General features: G+C 33.0%; 1 protein-coding gene across 1 annotated transcript in view; it reads right to left on the minus strand.

Annotated features, from left to right (window-relative positions):
* LOC126818484 (receptor-type tyrosine-protein phosphatase kappa) overlaps positions 1–19,052 on the minus strand; it is a 101,463-nt gene continuing 82,411 nt past the window's right edge. The window contains exons 10-20 of the mRNA XM_056100456.1: positions 16,943–17,074; positions 14,447–14,598; positions 13,426–13,561; positions 12,663–12,797; positions 10,009–10,108; positions 9,447–9,526; positions 8,615–8,746; positions 7,776–7,898; positions 7,247–7,431; positions 6,258–6,393; positions 1–5,266 (exon numbers count right to left, since the gene is read on the minus strand). Of these exons, the coding sequence (XP_055956431.1) occupies positions 4,718–5,266; positions 6,258–6,393; positions 7,247–7,431; positions 7,776–7,898; positions 8,615–8,746; positions 9,447–9,526; positions 10,009–10,108; positions 12,663–12,797; positions 13,426–13,561; positions 14,447–14,598; positions 16,943–17,074 (1,860 nt within the window). The 3' untranslated portion in view covers positions 1–4,717. The remainder of the gene's footprint in view (positions 5,267–6,257; positions 6,394–7,246; positions 7,432–7,775; positions 7,899–8,614; positions 8,747–9,446; positions 9,527–10,008; positions 10,109–12,662; positions 12,798–13,425; positions 13,562–14,446; positions 14,599–16,942; positions 17,075–19,052) is intronic.

Below are 19,052 nucleotides of genomic sequence, written 5' to 3' on the forward strand. Positions count from 1 at the left end.
TAAACTGTTTTATTCAAAGTGCAAAAGTAAATAATCGAACACAATGAACGATTTATTAAATCAGCTGTCATAAACAACCAGGGACCATTGTCATGAAAACACAACTCTCTTTAAATCAAAGGACAAAAGCAAGAAGTTAATGTTCTTTAGTTCGCCTGTGAGAAAAATATAAATTTCAGTTCTATACCAGGCTCCTAGATTCAACTGCCAATCCATCTTTGCTCTGTTATAATTGCCTTTGGTTTCAATTTATTGGTTATACAATACAAATGGGTTATACAATACAAATATAATCTTGTTCAAAATAAGTTACATTATTTTCTTAGTGAAGGTAATAATGCGTCTTCCAAATCAGAATTAAGTTACATAAAAGGTTTGTTAAGATCAGATCGACCTTTTGAAATCATAATTTTTTATGAATAATTACAATGATTCGATATATCCATATCGGAATCAAACTAATTAAATAACAGTTTTAAACAATCGTGCATATAAAAAAACCACACCAATGTATTCGGTAAAATCGTATATTAATTGAAAACTACATAATGTTTGAGAATTTTAAGGAATCTTGTCTTTGTTGCATATTTGGTTTAAGCATAGATCGTAAAAAATATACGGTCCGTGGTTTATTAAGTAAGCATAATTTGCTTGTTTTCAATCAGATAATATACACAGGTAGACTACATTGTAAATTATCAACCCATTCTAAAACCATTCTGGAGAGGAGTCAACATAGGCCAAGCCTGTTCCCCAATCCTTTTCAAATATTGTTTACAAAAACGACAATTTGCTGTGCAATCGAGATCTGACAAAGACATATTTTTATCCTAGGACAATAGGGGAGATTGGTACATCAGGTAGCTAATAAAGTTAGTTGACAATTTCCCATAAAATCAGATTGAAGCAATACAATTTTGCAATCTAAGAATATGGTAAGCTTGAATTTTGATTTTTGTTCATAAAAAAAGTAATAATTAAATTTCTTAACATCATATAGGATATTACCTATATTTAAGGTGGAATATAAAATTCCCAGAGACAAGAACTCTTTCTTAATAAATATATTTTAATTTTATTATCTAATTTTTTTAACTTTGTTAGAGTCCCATGCATCAATCTTACCCCTGGCCATTCGACTTTATAGATTTTAAATACCTGAATTTTGAATGTTTGTGTTTATAGGTAAATGACAATATTCTATTATTGAAATATTTGATATAATTATTAATCCGAACTGGCTTCTAATCTGTAAATAGAGTAAGAATAGGGTAACTGATCTGCATATTGACTCCTGCAGTCATTTAATAGAACCATGCATGTACACCTAGAATAAAAAAAAAATGAATTAAGTAAGGTTATGGTAAGTGATCCTATACAGACTCTTGGAGTCATTGAATGGAACCACATAATCAAAACTGTTATTCTATATGTGATAAACTAAAGTGTTATTTTCTACTTTCACTTTATGACTTCCATAAAAGTATAAATGTCTATTCCTCTAAAAAAAAATTCAGTATGTCTTGTACAAGACCTCCTCAAGATTTTACTGAATCAACACCAGTAACAAACTCTACAATTGACAACCATATCTTATTATTTGTAATAACAATTAATAAAATAATACATAATAAATTGAAAGATTTAAAGTTTGAACAAATACTAGTAAAAATATCACAGATACATTGCATCACAAATTAGAGAGAAATAAATCAGTGAGTATGATAATATATAGAATGTAAATGATGACTAGATGTGAAAAGTGAAATATTACATCTATATTATCTCTTCTCATAAATGAAAGTTAATTACATGATGATCACTTCTTTTGACTATTTCTGGGTCACCACCTACCTAAACTTTACTAATCTAGGGATTATGATCAATAACAGAACACAGTTTTTATGGGATACAATCACTAGTTTATGAGAGAGAGAGAGAGAGAGAGAGAGAGAGGGAAATGGGGTTTAACATCCACTTGACACAAACTAGGTCATTTCGGGACTAACATATGGTTTAATTTTATTTCAATAATTCGCTTGCGCGTAGGGATCTTTAGCAGTGGGAGGAAACCAGCACTAGTTTATGATCAAATTCCCTATATCTGCCTGGTAATAGTGTGTTAATGATGTTCCCTGAATCTCAAGATATCCGGTTTCATTCATCCCCAGATCTCAGACAATTATAGTCGGAAAATTTGTAAGTAAAAAGGAGTAGGCCTACATGCCCCCAGGCCTCACACTATCCTTAAAATAATGTTTAATGAAATTCAATATTAAATTAACCAGTCACATACCTGTCTCAATTCCCCCCACAAAATATTTTTATGAATAGACCTATGATATTTTTTTTACATTTAACATGAAATAAATCATGACTGCTTTATATAATTCATTCAAAAAATACTATTTCTACAAACTTATGAAATTCCCAAATTTCATTAAATGTTATTTCAAGATTTTGGTAACATAAGATATTGTAAGTAATATTACTAATATAGTAACCTTAACTTAGAAGATGAAACAGTGGAATAAACTAGAGAGTGTGAGAGTTATCTGCCTTTCAATGCTGATCATTGACAACACTCGGCAAACCTCCAGTACCATACATCTAGATGAAGAGTAACAGAATCTGCCGAGATTTACCGAGTGCATTGACAAATCTCCATTGTTTTTGTTATGAATTTTCATTAAACCACCCAGAAGATCAATAAAATGAAATTTGAACAATAGATATCAAAATGAAATATGATCTGGGATTTAATCAGATTGTGTCCCAGGGATGAAAAATGAGTATTTTCCTTTAAAGTGGGGGTTGGGTGGCTGAGTCATCTAATTTGCACAAACTAGGTCATTTTGGGACTAACAAATGGTTCAATCGTATGTCAATAATTCACTTGTGCGTAGGGGTCTTTAGCAGTGGGAGGAAACCGGAGGACCCAGAGAAAACCCACAAGGTTGGACAGGTGACCCTACTCCTTGTCACTTACAACCGGGGAATCGAAACCATGCCTCTTGACTCAATGACAGACCTTATGATACACTGCGTACACGCAAACAATTCAGCCGTACCCCCCTTCTCCTGCACTTTAGATTATGAGGTCTGTCATTGAGTTAAGTGCTGTGGTTGTGATCCCAAGCTTGTATGTGACAAACAGAAGGGTCGACTTCCCAACCTTATGGGGTTTCTCTGGGACCTTGGGTTTTCATCCACTGCTAAAGACCCTTTTGCACAAACCAATTATTGAAATAAAAAAAAAATACACTATCATTATGTGTAGGCTAATTACATACCTAAGAGTTATCAACTCTTTCAAATAATACATATTTTAATATATTAAAACTAAACTATACTGTAATCAAATTAACATCAATAACAAATCTACCCAAAAAATAGTTCGAATAGCTTTGAAAACTGTTCGATACAAATATATGTTGGTTTTTTTTATTTGGTTGATCTTATTAGAATGAATGAAGTTGCTAGCTATCAAAGTATTAAATTTACAGTGAAAAGGTAGAATGCATACAATTTTACCAATTAAAAAAGTAATGTACAGATAAATTTCCCCATTACTTTTGTCTCTTGATCTACATGAAAAGATTAGGCCAGTCACCAGTTAACAGTCTGTAACCTGGAGACATATTGTTCTATGATACCCAACAGATGACTTTGATTGGAAACAAAAAACTGAGAAGTGTCTGCTACAAGTGTGCAACGGTTCAATAAGCTCATTCCAGAATTTGTTATAGTGTGTAAGTAACAAGTATGATTATATTGTGTACCAGAGAGCGAGCATGACGTCATCGCTGCCATCTTGGATTGTGACATATCAAAAGTCCATCAATCGATGTGCACAAGGAACAAACATACCAAGATTCATCTCAGTTGTACTTAAATTGTTCAGGCTTTTATCGAAGAGCGTTGCCCCCAAGAACAAGAAAATGAGTATTGCTTGGGGCCCTGTTCCTCATCCAAAATAGTTCCATTTAGAATTCTGGCACAAAAAAGTAGCTAAAAAAAGATGAGACCGTCATTATATATATATATATATATATATATATATATCTGACATTATCTTAAAAGGTGACCTATAACAGACATATTTATGAATTATGAGGACAGATACTTGGAATGTTTGAAAACTCTCCAAAAAGTAATCGGTGCAAAACATTAGAAAAAATATAGATGACATTATAAACATATATGTACAACCATGAATATTAATTCTGTATTCTCCTTTCCTGAGAAAAAAACCCAAAACAAAACAAAAACTTTGTGACCTTGTGTCCAGGAAGACAAACAATACCCAAATATAATACCATGAAAAAATGCCATAAAATCTGGTCGTAAGGCAGATATACATATACATACAAAATTGATGTATATTAACTCCAGACTAAAAGTTTCCATTTAATGCCATTTGTAATTTTTTTGATTCATTTAGTCTTACTTCTCCAGGAATTTTCCTGGTTTTATATCAGCACCAATGGAAATAAATCCACAGACTAACTAGATGAACAGTGTCACGTTCTTTAAGATAACACAATCCTCGTTCATACACAAAATATCCAAAATGCCTTGCTTCATATTAACGAATCACACTTATTCGTGATTCGGTAAAAAATACCCTGACTAATTCCATCAAAATGTTGCGAGCACCTACACAAAGTTAGGGAAGCAGAATAAATAGACAAAATTAAAAAAAAAACAACCTTTGTCATCCATATTTTGACAAACCGGGATCAAAAATTGGTAATATTGTTCCATTTGATGTAATAACCTTTTTACGAGTCGGTGATTTGTCCTCGCTGTGAATGTTGTTATTTTTTTCTAAAATAGCACTTTTAGGCATTTCGTGAACAAACACTGAATCGTCTATTGATGACGAGCAATTTCCATTTTCTACGAGTGGAGTTTCATAAAAATAGAGACTGTCTGTTGAGGAATGGTTACTTTTGTCCATGATAGTGTTTTTCGTTGATGAAGGTGAGAGCTGAGCAACGTAGGCACTTAGTGTTGTATGATTGTCTACACCAGATGGTAAAATAAAATCTGCAGTGTCATCAATTGCTGTAGCGAAACTGCCCGATCGACTACTTCGCGCGGATATATTCGAGTCTTCTACGGGTGATATATCTTCTACTGCGTTTCTATGGGTTCTATAATTAGTAGCATTTCCAGTTATTCCTGTAATAACTATCTGTGGTTGTAATGTTGTTCTATTCACGTAATCTTCCATAAAATTGTAGATATATCGATATTCATCCTGGGGATAAAAAATAAATTGTAAAATCTTTAAAATAGATACTAACTAGTGAACCAAAGAAAAAAAAATACAACTACTGAATTTAAGACTTGATAACGATAAGAGAATACTTGTCGAAACGTCGTGCTATATGTGTATAAACCAGTGATTGTATTTCATATAAATTGTGTTGTGTTTTTTAATGTGTTCAATCACTAAATGCCACTCAAGGAATATATTGAAAAAAAATGTCTGCATTACACAGGTGAATCATGTTGTGTTACAGAAATTGTGAATTTAAGACTTAAAAATAGTGTTTGCATCACACATACAGGTCATATTTTTCATTAGCAAAACTTAATTGATAAATAAACTCATGATATGACTTCATTTCATACAAATGCAAAAGCTAACATTTTGGACAGAAAAGTCTTCATATGAACCATCACCACTCAGACATCATTCCTACCAAATATGAAATACTTCGAATTGTTTAGGATAAAAATTATTGGGCCCATTCCCTTTTTATTGGGTCATTCTCCTTTTATTGGGTCATTCTTCTATTGGGTCATTCTCCTTTTATTGGGTCATTCTTCTATTGGGTCATTCTCCTTTTATTGGGTCATTCTTTTATTGGGTCATTCTCCTTTTATTGGGTCATTCTTTTATTGGGTCATTCTCCTTTTATTGGAGATAACTTATCTATAACATATAAGGATGTAACACCTTTCAAGCAACAATCCTACCATATTTTGAAGAAATCCTTTCAGCAAATTTAGAGAAAAAATGAATTGTATTCAAAATTTCTTAAGGATGCTGGACAAGGGGTATGCCATAAGTTTATTTTTACCTATCTGTATTAGAACAATCTTTCAAACAACAATCCTGCCTTATTTTGATGAAATCCAATAACACTTTTCATGCAGAAGTCATTTTTGCTCAAATTTTCTGACGGATGCTCAACAAAGAGATATGGATAAAAATGTACAAAAAGACAAAGATGTTGACTTACTATTGTAGATACTAAATGTGGTCTATTACGTTTGATTAATCTAACAGCATTAAATATATCACATTCACCATCTATCTCTACTTGATTAACACATATATTTACAGCTGCATATATACCACATCGTGATGACCCATCTCTAAAATATACATTTATATACAGTTTTAATTAATCAATAATTAGTGTCAATTGAGTATGAATATGCTGCGTGCATTGCAGTTAAAGCCCCCATCAGACCGGGGTGGCGTCCTTAAAATGCACAAGGTCGCCTGCAAACATAAACACAGTGTGAGTAAATGTCTCAAAAAATTACAAACTTGAAAAAAGTTGCCTTCCCCGTCAGACCGGGGCGGCGTCCTTAAAATGCACAAGATCGCCGGCAAACATAAACACAATGTGAATAAATGTCCCAAAAAATTACAAACTTGAAAAAAGTTGCCTTCTCACAGCTTTCTATGGCAGGTCGCAGAACCTTGGCATTTGTTTTGAACATGTTCAAAACAAACGCTGTGACTTGGCGATCATTGGTGACCACAGAGACCACAGCACGATATCTGGCATTTCCATTATGCTTTTACCACGCTAATGACGACCTTGATGCACACTGAAACTATTTTCCGTCGCTGTCGCAGCGCAGTAAGGATGCCACCCCGGTCTGATGGGGGAATAAGGAAGGAAAGATGAACATTGGGTGAGAAGACCAACCACTTTATTTACAATAGTGAGTACCATATTTTGACCACAGGATTAGCACATATTTAACAGAAATGTCAGTGGCCACATCATTGGTCTACCTGCTGAATTAGACATAGAGAAAAGGAGTTAATAATTGTGGTTGTTGGTAGGATTTAACCTCGGCATGGGCAGGGGTCTTTCTTGTTGGATTAAAGCAGAGTACCTGGAATAAACTCACAAGATTGAGTAGGCTCCATTAGGCCATCGAAACCTCCCCTAAAAGGTGTTGTAATATCTTTACCTATATATATACTTACTTAGACATAATACAGACAGGTGTTGTAGGATTTGTCTTCTGTTGCCAGTCATCAACACATTGCATCACATATAATAAAGATTTATGAGAGAGACTTATTTTAGCAGGACTGGTACCATTTGTTACTTGAAACATCTTTACAATTAAATCTTTATACTTTGGCTCTCTTTGAGAATTTGCTAAATTCTGCAATAAAAATTTCACACAAACCTTTAAAATAAACAGATTTTATTTTTTACAATAAGTGCGCATTAGAGAACGAAAACATCCTCTTTAAATATAGGTAGGGGTTTAAAGCCTTTCTTACGTGTAAAAACTAGGGTTAAATTGAATTGTGTTTATATTATGTTTAGCACTGACAATAAAATATATGTATTTATTACCCTACCAATAGTGAATGGTATAATAATAAGTTGAGGCTATTTTAAATATAGGTAGGCGTTTCAAGTCTTTTTATTGTGTAAATAGTTTGGTTAAATTGTGTTTATATTATGTTTAACACTGACAATAAAATAAATATATATCTTTACCTTATGAATAGCAAATGCTCTAATAATAAGTTGGGGATATTTTCCACATCCTAAGTATTTCACCGATATAGGACCATATTTAATTTCTTCATCTAATTCTTTTGGCCAAAATCTCTGATATCGCTGAAGAAAAATGAAAAACGGTATCAAATAGGAATTTCTACTGTTTTCATAATTTGCTCCATTAAAATAAACACTACAAAAGATAATCAATACCGAAGCTGCCTGCTGTTTATAAATTAAACTTGTCACTGTCACTTGTTAATTTAATTTCCTGCCTTCAAAATGCTGAGGGTTGTTGTGACGAGGAATAGGGTTATTAGCCTAACCTTGTGGGTTGTTTCAGGGTACTGTGGTTTCATCCCACTAAAGATCCTGTATGCACGAAAATTATAGAAATAGAAAGTTACCATATGTTAGTCCTAAAATAATTTGCTTAGAGTGGACTGTGATTCCCATTTCTATCTTAACCTTCAAAATGCATATATTACATTATGTGCAAGAGAAACAGAAATGGGGTTTAACATCCACTGGACACAAATTAGGTCATTTCGGGACTAACATACATTTCAATTTCATTTCAATAATTTGCTTGCCACATGACTCAATGACAGACCTTGTGATTCAACATGCATGCTTTAAACCATTCGCCCCCCCATTACATTATGAAGACGGGCAATTCATGGCATGCGTCATTCATATGATTTTTAAGGAGATTAACGAAAGTTCATGAAGAATACCATACTATACTAGTAGTAAGTGCAGGAGAAGTTTAGCCACGTATGTCTGTTGTTGCATTTAATATCTTAATTATAAATGATGAACAATGAGTTACCTACCCTAGAAAATTTAATATCATTTAATACCACAAGAGAATTGATTTTAAAATCAAATAGAAGGCGCCATAAATCATTTAGGGTACTTTTCTTTGGCCATTGCGTAACTAGGGAAGAGTTGACATGAAAGTAGCCCTGTAGATAAAGAAAAAAAAAATTCAATACACAATAAAAGTACTGCTCCAAGAATGTGCAATTTCTTTAATAAATAAAAATGAGAAGTGGCACCAGGTGTTCTAGAAAGCATAAGCACACCTGTTTAACACTTGGTATTTTAGGTCAATTTTTCATAATGAAATAAAATGAAATGGGGTTTAAGGTCCTATTGATCTGCGCTGAACTGGCCTAATGAAGACGGGCATAGGGTAATTTTGCCCGGACAGAGGCAATACAGTCTACTCTTATATCAAATTCCAACTGTCAAGGGATCTTTTACGTGCACGACAATGTGTACATGGGACCTCTGCTTTTTTTTTATCCTATCCGAACGACTAGACAGCTGTCCTTGTCAGGCCCGCCGTCATGCATCACTGACAAGGAGGAAAAACACCGGAAAATCTGAAGGGACTTTCTCTGCCAATGCCGGGATGGAACACCAGACCTCCAGGCTAGCAAACCAGCGCCTTACCCACTTAGCCACCATGACCCCCGTATTTCATAATGATGCTAAACACAAGTAGTGGCTTTAACACTATTACAAGCCAGGCATTAGCACATTTCACTTACAACACTGGAATCCAAAGATTAAAATTCAGATTAAAGGCATGGTTAATGACCATATAAAATTTCTGGGTGTATTTGTGTAGAATAAACAATGGATGAATAATAAACTTACATCAATATATACAGCATTAATAAAATCATTACCACTATCACCAGTATCAGCTGATGTTAAATATGGTCGAGCTCTTTCAGCTATAAAACAAAAATATCTCTTCTAAATAGACAGGGACAAATTCATATTTATTTCTAAAAATTTATACTATACTTGGTTTCACCACTCTAATTCTAACGTAAATACTTCGTAAGCTGGGTAGAAAAGTGCAAAACAAATGTTCAATCAAGCACTGTTCTCATAAAATTGAACATACATTGTACAAATAATTTGATAATTTAGGATCTGATCAGTATAAACAAGTCCGCACCACCTATTATAACCGTTAGGTAAAGTCTCCTGCTGGGCCTATTTTTAATCCAAGTGAATGATACTGGTATATAATCTAGCATTGACAGATTTTGTTCTCTTAATCAAATGTTAAAAAATCAGCAGGAGAATCAGTGACTTTAAATTTCAATTTAAAAACAGTTTACAGCAAGAACATTACATTATGTGATAGGGCCATTTATAATATTTATATATATTGCTCTATAGGAGGTAAAACAAAAGTAAAACTTACGAGGTAACATCATAATATCTCTACTTTTACAGCGGTTTTCTACTCTATGTCCGCTAGCACAATCACCAATACTTAATGCTGGTACTATATACTGTAATGCCTACAAATGTAATAGATTCACTGACAATAATGGAAAGAAAGTCCTAGTAGATAACTGGCTCCAGTTGCCACTTGACTTATCTGTGAAAGCGGGGGTGGGGGATAGACTAGGGCTTACTTGCTGTAGATCATAAGGTCTGTTATCTGTGCAATGTAGATGGTCAACAACATGCAGTGTACTATGAGGGAAATTTGCCCAGACAGCGGCACTACCGCCTACCCCTATTTCAAATTGCAACTGTCAAGGATTCATTATGTGCAGGCAAACATGTACACAGGATCTCAATTTTTAGTCCCATTCAAATAACTGAGTGCTGTTCAGTGCCAGACCCTCCATTCTGCGCCACTGACTAGGGGAAACCACATCAGAAAATCCTGAACAACTTTCTCGATCAACACCTGGATCGAACCTGGGACATTCACTGAGACACTGCAGCTCCCGTTATCTATGTAAGTAATGGGTTCAATCTTTCAACTGTACATTACAAGGAGTAGGATTTGTATGTCTAACCTCTGGTTTTATTTAATTTCTAAATATAATACAAAATATTTCTAATTAGGGTTTCACACTGCAGATTATTATTCTTATTATTATTATTATTTTTCCATTTGAGCATATCTCAGAAACTACTTGTCGGATCGATTCGATGTCTTCGGTTTTACTGGGAAAGTGGGTTTGACTTAAATTTTAAAGCTATTTCCAACGTTCTGCGACAATGCGAAATGTCCGAAATCCCTGAAGTTGTCGTTTTTCGATATTTTGCCGTAATGTTATCAATAATTGTCGAATTGTAATATTTGATACATTTTGACATAGCCAGAGACAAGGCACACAGCTAAGGTTCTTTGGATTTTTTATTTTCGACGAATCTTCGGAGATATTAGGCACCAAATTTTGAAAATTAAAATTTTTACGAAAAACTTTTTTATTAATGAATATTTTTATATGGTATTTTACCAAGGGTTAAAGGGTCATCTGATTTTCAAAAATGTCAACATTTTTTGTCACCGTATTTTTCCTTGGCCCCCATTGGCTAATTCAGTTTTTCAGTCCTGGATTAATTATTTATTGTTCGATTTGTATAAAACAAAGTTGATATGTTCCGCGGTTCAAAATGTCATTTTTTTTGTTACCAGTACATTTTCCTTTCGGCAACGGAAGTAAAATAAATTTAGCAAAAACTGCAATTTTGAGAGTTCGGTACCACTTTTTGAAAACAAATATTATTTTTTTCAAATCTGGTATGACTGAAAGGGTTTGCCCTGTTAATGCGCAGAAATCATCGCGCTCAGTTTTTTTAATTTTTATTTCGTTTTCTGATCATTTCGATTTAAAGGTGAAAAAAGGTGAAAAAATGAGCTATTCACAACCCATTCAGGCTTTTCATATTTTAAAATATTTCTTCGCAACTTTCATAAACTAGTAGCAATAATCCATACGAAGAGAATGTATGTGAAAATTAATTTGTAATATGAACAGTTGCCGAGAAATGGGCAATTTTGTATGAGCCACTTTTTACGCTAGTTTGCCTGTATAAGAGTCAATTATTATTCGATTTTCATAAAAGTGACACCATTTGATGCGTATTGTCAATTTTAACAAGGTCAAACCAATTTAACATTTTCAATGTCACCGGAAATGACGTAATTTGGGCAAAAATTGTATTTATAACCTTCAAAACCAGTAATTTATTCAAATGAGTCTTATTTGTTATTTGTTTAAAATTTTGATATTTGATTCCAATCAACTAATAGAATGAACCAAAACGATCATATAGATATCACAAAATGGTTTCTAACTTGCTCAGTTGCGGAGAAATAGACGATTTTCAACAGATAACTTTTCAAGGTTTTTGGTCCATAAAAGTGTCAATTATTATTCGATTGTCATAAAATTCCCCGTGTGTGATACCTAATACCATTTACGATTTCATACAAGTAATTTAACACTTTTACTGTTACCGGAAGTAACGTCATTTTGGCAAAAACTGTATTTTTAGCCTTCAAAACAGATATTTTATTCAAATGAGTCTGATTTGTAATGTTTTTAAAATTATGATATTTGATTCCAATCAACAAATAGATTTAACCCATACGATCATACAGATACCAGAAAATGGTTTCTAACTTGTACGGTTGCAGAGAAATATGCGGTTTTCTACAAGTCACTTTTCAAGGTTTTTGGTCTATAAAAGTGGCAATTATTATTTGATTTACATAAAATTTTCACCATGTGATGCCTTATGCCATTTCTGATTTCATAAAACTAATTGAACATTTTCATTATCACCGGAAGTACTGTACACTTACATGTAACAAATGTATAAAATGAATTTAATTTGCTGGATTTGGTTGATTCGGCGTCCACTTTATTTGATGTGTGCAATGCTTATATGTGGAAACCTGTTTAATGGTTTCATTGGTACCGGAAGTGACATATGTTTAGGGTAACGTGGCACCGGTGAAACCCGTCATTACTGCTTCGCAGTTCTAGTTTTAATATAGAATTACAACAAAATTTATTGGCAATATGACTCTATATAATATATTATTACCATAAATTCTTGTTCTATTTGCTGACATCTTAAACTAGTAATAGGATAGTTGGATTGTAATTCTGCTACAGAAAATACTGTATAATTACACTGTAAAAACATGGCTACTGTATCATATATAAGTCGATACTGACCCTGAAATGCATCATTAGATTGATTTAAATATAACAATCTTAACTCCACTTAAAATTTGAATGTTGGAGACTACTTAATTTAATTTAAATTAAATTTCCAATAACGCTATAGATGGAAATAAAGACAAGGCAGTGGCTATTGTTACAAGTCGTAAAAATAGTCCTCAGGCTATTGTTACGACGATGCTTTCACAGTCCTCCATCGGCGAAGTTAAAAACTGAATAGTCGTAAAAATAGTCCTAACCCTAACCCTTCCCATCTCTTAATTGCTGCCTTCAGTTCTGAAAATGTTGAAAATATTGCTCTTTTTTCAAAGCTGGTGTTGGGGAGATTGGCAGCCATTTTGGAATTTGTTCTAAACTTGGCTCAGACTCGTCATAACAATAGCCACTTTGTAAAGACAAACAAGATTCCATAGAAATGTTCCAATTTATTCTTATACAAAAGCACACCATAAATTTAGTTAATGCGTGAATTCCTCAAATAAGAAGTTATATCTAGAGTTCTAGCTAGAAAGAGTTAGCATAGTTTGCATACTCTGCCTCATGTATGTCACCTGCCACTAATTATAATTAATTAAATGGAGCTACAGTCATTGAGAATGGCTTTCATAAATTGCCACACTTACCAATGTCCGCACCATATTTTTGCGATATCTTCTCAGATGTAAAACAGCACCATAAATATCCACCCTTTCCTCAGCCTCGACTTGTTTTAAACAAAAGTCTACAGCTATGAAAACAGCAGTTCTACCTCCTCCACATCTAAAATTAGAAAGTATTAATTCTAGTAAAACAAGCCAATAGTATTAGCAAGGTTGAAGTCAACCATCTCAATTCCAAAATAATTAGATTAAGCCATTGCTTACTCTCTGATTAAGCTGAGCAGAAAATGCTTAATATCGAACAAGGTATTTATGTTATGAAACTATACACCAAATATTGCTATCACTCAATTAGACCCTGCGTCGCTTTTGGGGCTCAATTAGATGAGACCCATCGTTTTTAGACTATATCATATGCTTCATAAAAACTAGAAAATAATTGTATTTCATAGAAATGAGTTCTGTTTAAAATCTGAGAAATGCAAACTTTGTCACCAAACAACTTTAAACAGATTGAACGACATCCCAATTCAATAATTTAATTTAAAAATGGATAATCAAAATTTTGTTTCTTATTGTAACAATGGTAGCAATGAAAATCGAGACTACACTATTCTTAAAACAGTTTTAAATCCATTCAGAATAAAGTAATTTGAATGAAATTTTCAATACATTCATTTTTCATTTCTTATTTTTAAAATATTATTGTGAGACATGTCAGATCTTATCTAAATCTTACAATGTACATATTGCATCTTTAAACTAAATCTCAAGACTAAACATAACATTTTATTTCCCCCCGGCCCCAGAGAAACCCTTGTGTACTTAAAATCAAACGTATGAGTAAATAATTGCTTGAACTATATGTACTACTATATATGTTAATAAATTGTCATTAATTACCCAATGGTTGTAACATCTAAATTTATATCTAAATTACTTGATCAAATCAGCATTAACTACAAAAAAAAAGGTTAATTGGTTTTTCAAGATAAAATTAATTGTCATTTATGAGGTATTCCAAATATTACTTGAAAACAATTACCTGCAATGGACTAAAATAGGTCCACAGCTTGTAGATATGAAATTATTAACACGTCTTCTGACATCAAGAATAAAACCAGGGTCAGCGCACTCATTGTCGTGGAAGCCAATCATTTCAAACTGTCGAATAATCCTTGATTGACAAGTTCCTTCCTGGAGAATAAAGACAGTTCATGTATATGTCAGTTAGTTACATCTTACTCTTATTAAACTCTTAAATAAAATATCCATAAGGCCATAGCAAACTTAGATTTTACTTTGGGGTCCTGATAACAAAAATATAACTTGGAACGATGCCGTGAATAAAATTTTCCCACTGCTAAAGACCCCTATGCACAAGCAAATTATTGAAATAAAATTAAACCATATGTTAGTCCTGAAATGACATAGTTTGTGTTGAGGGGATGTTAAACTCCATTTCTCTCTCTCTCTTTCACATCCACTAATGGAATTAATGAAATGGGTTAAGCATCTCATCAACACAATGCTTTGGTCATTTTGAAACAAAACCCATGTTAATGATATTTCAATGGTTTATCGAATTGTGTGCAGAAATTGTGGTATCTTCCACTTGAATTCCAACAGCTACGGGTTCTTTTATATGCAATGAAAGCATTGGTGGATCTCAGATTTTTGACCCATCTGCACCCTCATGAATTTTTTTTTTTTTTTTTTTTTGTGTGTCAGTATTTGAGTCAAGAGGCAATGGATGTGTACAAATGATTGGAGGGGGGTTGGATGGCCCAATGGTTAGCATGTGCGCCCTGTATCATATGGTCTGTGATTCCCTGGTTGTATGTGACAAGGAGTAGGGTCGCCTGTCCAACCTCATGGGTTTTCTCTGGGTCCTCCGGTTTCCTCCCACTGCTAAAGACCCCTACATACAAGCGAATTATTGAAATAACATTGAACCATGTGTTAGTCCCGAAATGACCTAGTTTGTGTTGAGTGAAAGTTAAACCCCATTTCTCTCTCTCTCTCTCTCACAAATGATAGGTATATTTTCATTCAGTGATTAATTATTTTCATTCAGTGATTAATTATTTTCATTCAGTGATTAATTAATCATCTTTCTAACAATGCCAATTAAGACATTTCATAATGATAAACATTGTCTAAGAATTTGCTTAAACTAGAACAAAATAACTTTTAAGGAGAGCATGACACGCTAATACTAATCAGAGCTTCTACTCCCTTTATCTATACTCTCAGTAAATATTAAATAGAATACAAGGTAAACTTATAACAATGATTATTAATACAATTTTCTGCATCTAGAAACTAAGCTTTAATTTGTTCAGATTTATCTAAAAGTATTATTTGATAATAGATTACATTTACAATATTGAAGTGGCGCCAAATAACAATATGGACAGTATTATCATCTACATGATCAGACTAGAAAAGATTGCCTTTTTCTTACAAAATCAATTCTTGTCGTATGCCATTGTCTACACATTTATTTTTCTGATTATTGCCTTTTTACATCACTGTATGTAATCCCAAATGCAATTAAGTACTGATCTTTTATTTCAGTGTTGATCGTATAAATGTGTTCCTGATAAAATTCAAAATGATAAGAGAAAAAAATGTTAAACCCATGCAGTGGTTACTAAAGAACCCCACCGAGGCATAAATGTACATTTTACTGGTTCTCCGGTTGATATTAAACGTAAGTGAGAAACAAATCAACCAAATCAACATGCTACCCAGAGAGTTGTCTCAACTGCAGAAATGAAATGAAATGTGTTTTAACATCTTATTTGTCATCACCAAATGTAACCTTTCTAATGAGATGGGAATATGTCAAGAGCAGAATTTTGCCATTGCCACAACACCAGTACTATTTGGATTTCCATTTTCAGTGGATCTTTAACACTGTGCAAATGGTATTCACAGAACACTGATTTAATCCATCATCTGAACAACTATAGACCCTATTTCGTTCAATGAACAATTGAAATTAGAAATAAGAGTAGGACATAACACCACTTTCCAGGCAAATTTGACATCAAGGCACACTGCACGGCATACGTCTTAATTAGCCCAGTAGGTGCAGAAAAGTAGGACTTTAAATCCCATTTCATTTCATTTCTGCTAGTAGATGCTCAGATTAAAGGCTCATTACCACTCTTGCTGTAACTGAATAATATGTCCCAATCTTTATTCTGGTCAACAAATTGTACTATTTTAAAATTTTTCAATTAATTGATGATACAAATTTCATCTTAACACACCTTATTTAAAATTTTGAAAAATTCAACATAATGGTTTGAAACGTCTAACGTAAACCTTTTCAAATGAAACTTCGATTTAAAAATATTTTCGAACCCTCTGGACAAGTAAAATAGGATGTAATGGATAATTTACACAACAGGTAGGATACTTAAACATCTAGTACTTAGATAGAGATATTATTTATTTTCTGGAGCTTTCAAGCCAGCAAGAGTGTTATTGTCCCTTTAAATAATAAAAAAAGCTGGTCATTACACAATACCTTTTGTATTCTAAAAGTTCTAATATTTAACTGGGCCATATATATACTCTCTTCTGTCCAGATATGTATATTACCATGTCGGACGTATTTCTTAACACCGAGAAAATCATCCCAATATTTATCACATTGTTGCTGAAAATATCAAACATTCACACATATTAATCTAATGGTACTTATATAATATAAAACTGATTTACAGTAATGTCTTGTCAACATTATATATGTATTTAGAGTTTGATGTCAGAAGCCTGAGCTTCCACGTAGAATATACTGAACCAGCTTTCCTCAATACAGATATTTCAATATGTGTTTATGCTGTTGTCACCAGCAATTTTTGTTTTATCTCAAAATTTCTGGTATTTTCGGTTAAGTCATCAAAAAATAATATTATGTAGATATGGTCAGGTCTAAATATTAAGGCCACCTGCAGATTCCATCAAGGTCGGGAGATGTAAATAGGACTAGCGCTAGCCCTGTTTTTATCTTGTGACCTTGCTGAAATCTGTAGGTACCCTTAATATTTAGATCTAATCGTGCAGACACGCCACTCACACCAACTTAAATATGTCACTGATGCAAAAGACAAAATTCTTAGAAATAGAATACATAGGTGTTTAATATCTTCTCAGACAAATACACAGTCATTTTGATTATGTGTGCAATGTGAGACAGGTGGTGTTGCTGCCCGCTCTTCTTTGATTTCCAAATGTCAATAGTTCTTTTATATGAACAACAATGAGAACACACATGGTTTTCATTGGTTACAACAAACTTTCCTTGTTATCCATGGCTCATGCACAGGTGACAAGAGAAAGTTTGAAAGATCCTGATGGTTCTCTTTGGCCACACCTGGGCCCTTATTCACGAAAACTTAAACTAAGATACAATCGAAATTTTAAGAAATACAGCAATTGGATTGGCTGACCAATATGCAAATTGGATATATGCAAATTGATTTTACTGGTCAGCCAATCTATTGCAGTATTTCTTAAAATTTTGATTGTATCTTAGTTTAAGTTTTCGTGAATAAGGGCCCAGGATTTAAATTCTAAACTTGATTACAGTGACTCCCATGTGAGTGATGTGACCATCCTAAGAGAATACGTAGTTGTATGTAGCAACCTTGATTTGGCATATGCCATTCAACACATGCAAGTACCATATTTATATAAAAAAAATACAATAAAGATTATTGGTCTAGTCTGTCCTGGCAAAATTCAATATCAAATAAGTTGTGCAAAATAATTTTCTTTTAAGTTGGTGTATAAAAACTGTTTTAGTTTATTAAAAAAAGAAGACCAGACACAAAGTCTATCATTATAAAGAAAATTCATGTTCTTAGAGAAAATATAATTTTTTGTTGCAAGTAATCCTTAAAGATCATTTAATACATTCACATTGAATTATGAATGTGGTTTATCTTCAGATATTATTCCTGAGGGAGATGGTATGAAATTACAAACTTTCTTTTCATTATGCAATAGAATGAATTTTTACTCTGAAGCAGGATATCTGGTATAATATTAGTTCCAACTATGCACAAACTGACGTCCAAAGTGTATTGCTTTTGAATTGTCTGTAGATGAATACCGGTACTCAACCAGAAAGTCAATGAGTCAAGCTGCTAGATTTTTTTTATTGTACTAGCAGGCAGGGAACCAGACTCTTGACAAGGACACTGTGCCCAGTCATCGGAATGGGACGAAAAACTGAGATCCACATTTATCCTCATTGGCCCTAACCTCCTTAACGCTGCACACATAATCACACAAAAAAAAAGTCAACCATATTTTAGTCTCAAAATAACTAAAGTAATGTTGATGAGATGTTAAAGATCTTTGCATTCTTTTATAAATTTACAGTGAGTGATGTTAATTATGGCATATTAATTTGAAAACAATTTGAAATTCAGGTTGTGCATAGTTGAAACTATTTTAATACTAGATAGATAAATAAAATATTTGCAATGAGTGAATTTTTCCTTTAAAAATAAATAAGACCCATCCATTTTTCCTGATTCTTCTTAGTCAATGTGTCATGTTTTTATAAAATATTAAATAGATCAATTTCTTCATTTTCTTTGATACATTTTAACTGTAAAATGCAATGA

Source organism: Patella vulgata, chromosome 4 (assembly GCF_932274485.2).
Source record: "Patella vulgata chromosome 4, xgPatVulg1.2, whole genome shotgun sequence".
NCBI lineage: Eukaryota > Metazoa > Mollusca > Gastropoda > Patellidae > Patella > Patella vulgata.